General features: G+C 42.2%; 1 protein-coding gene across 2 annotated transcripts in view; it reads left to right on the top strand.

Annotated features, from left to right (window-relative positions):
- The window catches only part of Oxsr1 (oxidative stress responsive kinase 1), a 90,535-nt gene that overhangs the window by 66,821 nt on the left and 20,168 nt on the right, over positions 1 to 3,546 (top strand). For both annotated transcript variants that reach the window (XM_031343059.1, XM_031343060.1), the window contains one exon: positions 2,913 to 3,035. In XM_031343059.1, the coding sequence (XP_031198919.1) occupies positions 2,913 to 3,035 (123 nt within the window). The remainder of the gene's footprint in view (positions 1 to 2,912; positions 3,036 to 3,546) is intronic.

Below are 3,546 nucleotides of genomic sequence, written 5' to 3'. Positions count from 1 at the left end.
ATAATTCTCTTCTCTGACCACCTGACCTACAACAGTTCCTTCCCATAATTCTCTTCTCTGACCACCTGGCCAACAACAGTTCCTTCCCATAATTCTCTTCTCTGACCCCCTGGACAACAACAGTTCCTTCCCATAATTCTCTTCTCTGACCACCTGACCTACAACAGCTCCTTCCCATAATTCTCTTCTCTGACCACCTGACCTACAACAGCTCCTTCCCATAATTCTCTTCTCTGACCACCTGACCTACAACAGCTCCTTCCATAATTCTCTTCTCTGACCACCTGACCTACAACAGTTCCTTCCCATAACTCTCTTCCATTGTGTTCTGCTTTACATTTTTTGAAGAACTTATTGCCATCTAACACATGACAGCCTTTCTACATCATTTGAACAAATGCTTACTTCACTACCACATCTCAGTAGGGTGAGGTCAGTTCTTTGTACCCAGTAAACATTGGCAAATAATTTGAATGCAGTTTAAAACCTCTATGCTTGTAATGACAGTAAGTCCTAATTGGAATTGTCTAGTGTCTGCACTGTGATTTCTTTAAGATCAGTGAACTCTGATCTCACAGGAGGCCCAAGCTGGGTCACATAGCATACATCTGTAACCATATGCCTATAGTATTTTGGTGAATGAAACAAATGGATTGAAAGCAAGAGGCTAGCTTAGGCATCTTTGTGAACAGCTGTGACATATACTGTGTCCACATAATGAAATACGATTTGCTAATAAATTACAAGCGCTTCTCCACTTTCCAGTGCTTCGATTATGATTTCATGAGAAGATAAGTCATTTGGTAGCAGCTGCCAGGGTTAGTACTACATACTCCTAATTTTATACCTGGAAGTTGAGGCAGTATGGTCACATGAGCTCAGGTGTTTGAGAATAGACTGAGCAATGTAGTGAGACCTCATCTAAAAAGGTAGAAGGAAAGGGAGGTAGGGTAGGAAGGGAAGGAGAGGTGAACACAAATTATACACATTTCTCTAGTTCCATACTCGCTGGAGAAGCTGGCAGCTCCCAGTCAGCCACATAGCCAGTGTCACTTGAAGCTTCTTGGTGTTTGCTAGGGAAGGTGGATCCAATATATTTTCAGCTTGCTTTAAAAATATATGTATTAAGAAATATATATATATGTACAGTGTATTATACTATACTATATATAGTATATATTCCAGTAGGAAGTTCAGGAGCATTTGTAATAATCCATGTTATAACATGAATGAACTTTTAAGACATGTGTTAATAGTACATACTATATGATTCTGTGTGAGATGTTCCAGAGTACACAGAGATGTGCAGCAGGCCAGTTTCCCAGAACTGAGGAAAGTGGGAGAGAAACGAGCAGTGACCTGATGGCTGTGATGTGTGTGAAGAGTGGCAATCAGCATGTTCTCAGTTTGAATGTAGTAACACCCATGCAGCTCTGCATACCCAAAAGCCAGTCAATTGAGCTTTTCTCATTGTATAAATTGTGTGGTATATGAATTTCTATCTCATACGCATTAAAAATTAAAATTTGAAAACATAGTTGGCTTTAATAAATGTACCACGCCAATTCTGGCGGAAGTGCATGAGACTGAAAGTCCGGAGATCCAGGAAGTATCCTTTGGCTCTGGTAAGGCTTCTTAAAGAAGATGGCCGTGGCGGATACTTATTTTTTCTGAATGTAGGGAGAAGAGATTACTAAGCAAGACTTTAAGAAGAGAGTAGAACACAAATTATAGTGAAATATTCCTCTTCCACTGTAGAAAATCCCATACATTGATAAGTCCTAAAACAGACCTCCCACAAATATCAAGCAATAATGTACACACCCAGTAAAGAGATGAATACAACTTTCCAAAGAAAGCTAAAATTAGGAAGAAGATAGTGGGTTTGGTTGGTTTGTTTTTTTGTTTTGTTTCTGTTTCTGGTTTGTTTGTTTGTTTTTTGAGTCAGGGTCTCATGTAGCTCAGGCTGCCCCCCCCCCCCTTTTTTTTTAAAGATTTATTTGTTATTAAGTACACTGTAGCTATCTTCAGACACACCAGAAGAGGGCATCAGATCTCATTACGGATGGTTGAGAGCCACCATGTGGTTGCTGGAATTTGAACTCAGGACCTTCTGTAGAGCAGTCGGTGCTCTTACCCGATGAGTCATCTTGCCAGCCCCTCAGGCTACCCTTTTAACTCACTTATTGCCACTGGTGGTTTTGAATGCCTTGTCCTTTTGCTTTCATCTAAGATCTAGGCACAGGCTGGTATGTAGTATCCACCCCATGACCCCAGTACTGAGCACTGGTCTCAGGATCTTCCTAGGCTAGTGTCTGACCATTGAGCTATAGCCTTTGCCTGTCAAAGTGTCTGACCATTGAGCTGTATTCTTTGCCTGTCTCTACTCACCTGGCTCCTGAACCCTTGAATCTCTGTGAAGTATAATTTATAATTTTGAATTAAAAAGTTGAAGCTGGGCATGTTGGTGCACCTCTTTAATCCCAACACTCTGGAGACAGTCAGGCTGATCAGTGTCACAGCCTGGTCTAGACTGCAAGTTCCAGGCTAGCCAGAGCTACACAGTAAGGTCCTGACCCAAAGAGGAAAAAAAAGTTGCAAAAAGAATGGATGCTTTCCCTCGGGTTTGTCTGCAGTGTATTTGGAACCGTCTTTCCTCCCCTTTAAATGTCTTGGTATGTGAATATGTTACATTTTTTTCCCTTATGCCCTAACATAAACAATATTATTGGGGTTCAGAGTAAAGAGGGTTGGGCTTAAAGAGCAGATTGAGGGTTGGAGGATGTGACGTTTTAGGGACACATGGCTCAGTTACTATTTTGTTTAGGTAATAGAGGGATGGGAAATAGAATGGAGGATTCTGTTGAGTGTGTACAAAGCACTTTCTTAACCCACATGCCTTTCTTGCTCAGGTCCGCCGAGTCCCCGGCTCCAGCGGCCGTCTCCATAAGACAGAGGACGGAGGCTGGGAGTGGAGTGACGATGAGTTTGATGAGGAGAGCGAAGAAGGGAGAGCCGCTATTTCTCAGCTCAGGGTAAGTTGCATTTGACAGCGTAGACTCTAGAGTTGCCTCTGAGTCTTGTTACAGCTGGAAGAGCTAAAACAGAACGAAGACAAGTGACACAGACAGAGAGGATTTTGTACTTAGTTATATAGCAAATTAGAATGTCAGTTTCTCAGTGTGGTGTCATTTGGGATATGTTAAAATAGCCACGTCTAGAGGGACAACGGCCTTGCTGTGGAGAGGAAGTGGATGGTACTAATGGCTAGATGGAGCCAGTGTTTGCTACCCTGTGACTTCTTTCTTCCACCCAGTAAGAGGAAAAAAGGATAGAGAGGGAAGGAAAGAGTTCTCTGAATAGAGTCAGGGGCCTGAAAGGTGGTGCCATTATCATTAGACTGCTTCCTGCTGGTTAGGGGTGTCACGTTCCATGGGGCAGGTTTGATTTTCCCTGTCAGAATATCTAATTTTTAATTGTTTTGTCTTTGTGCATGACTTCTTAGCAAACCTCGACCAACCAATAACAACGAACAAAGCTACCCCC

Source organism: Mastomys coucha, unplaced genomic scaffold (assembly GCF_008632895.1).
Source record: "Mastomys coucha isolate ucsf_1 unplaced genomic scaffold, UCSF_Mcou_1 pScaffold23, whole genome shotgun sequence".
Classification (NCBI taxonomy): Eukaryota; Metazoa; Chordata; class Mammalia; order Rodentia; family Muridae; genus Mastomys; species Mastomys coucha.
Note: the sequence above shows the minus strand (reverse complement) of the source record. Positions and strands in the feature narration are given on the sequence as shown.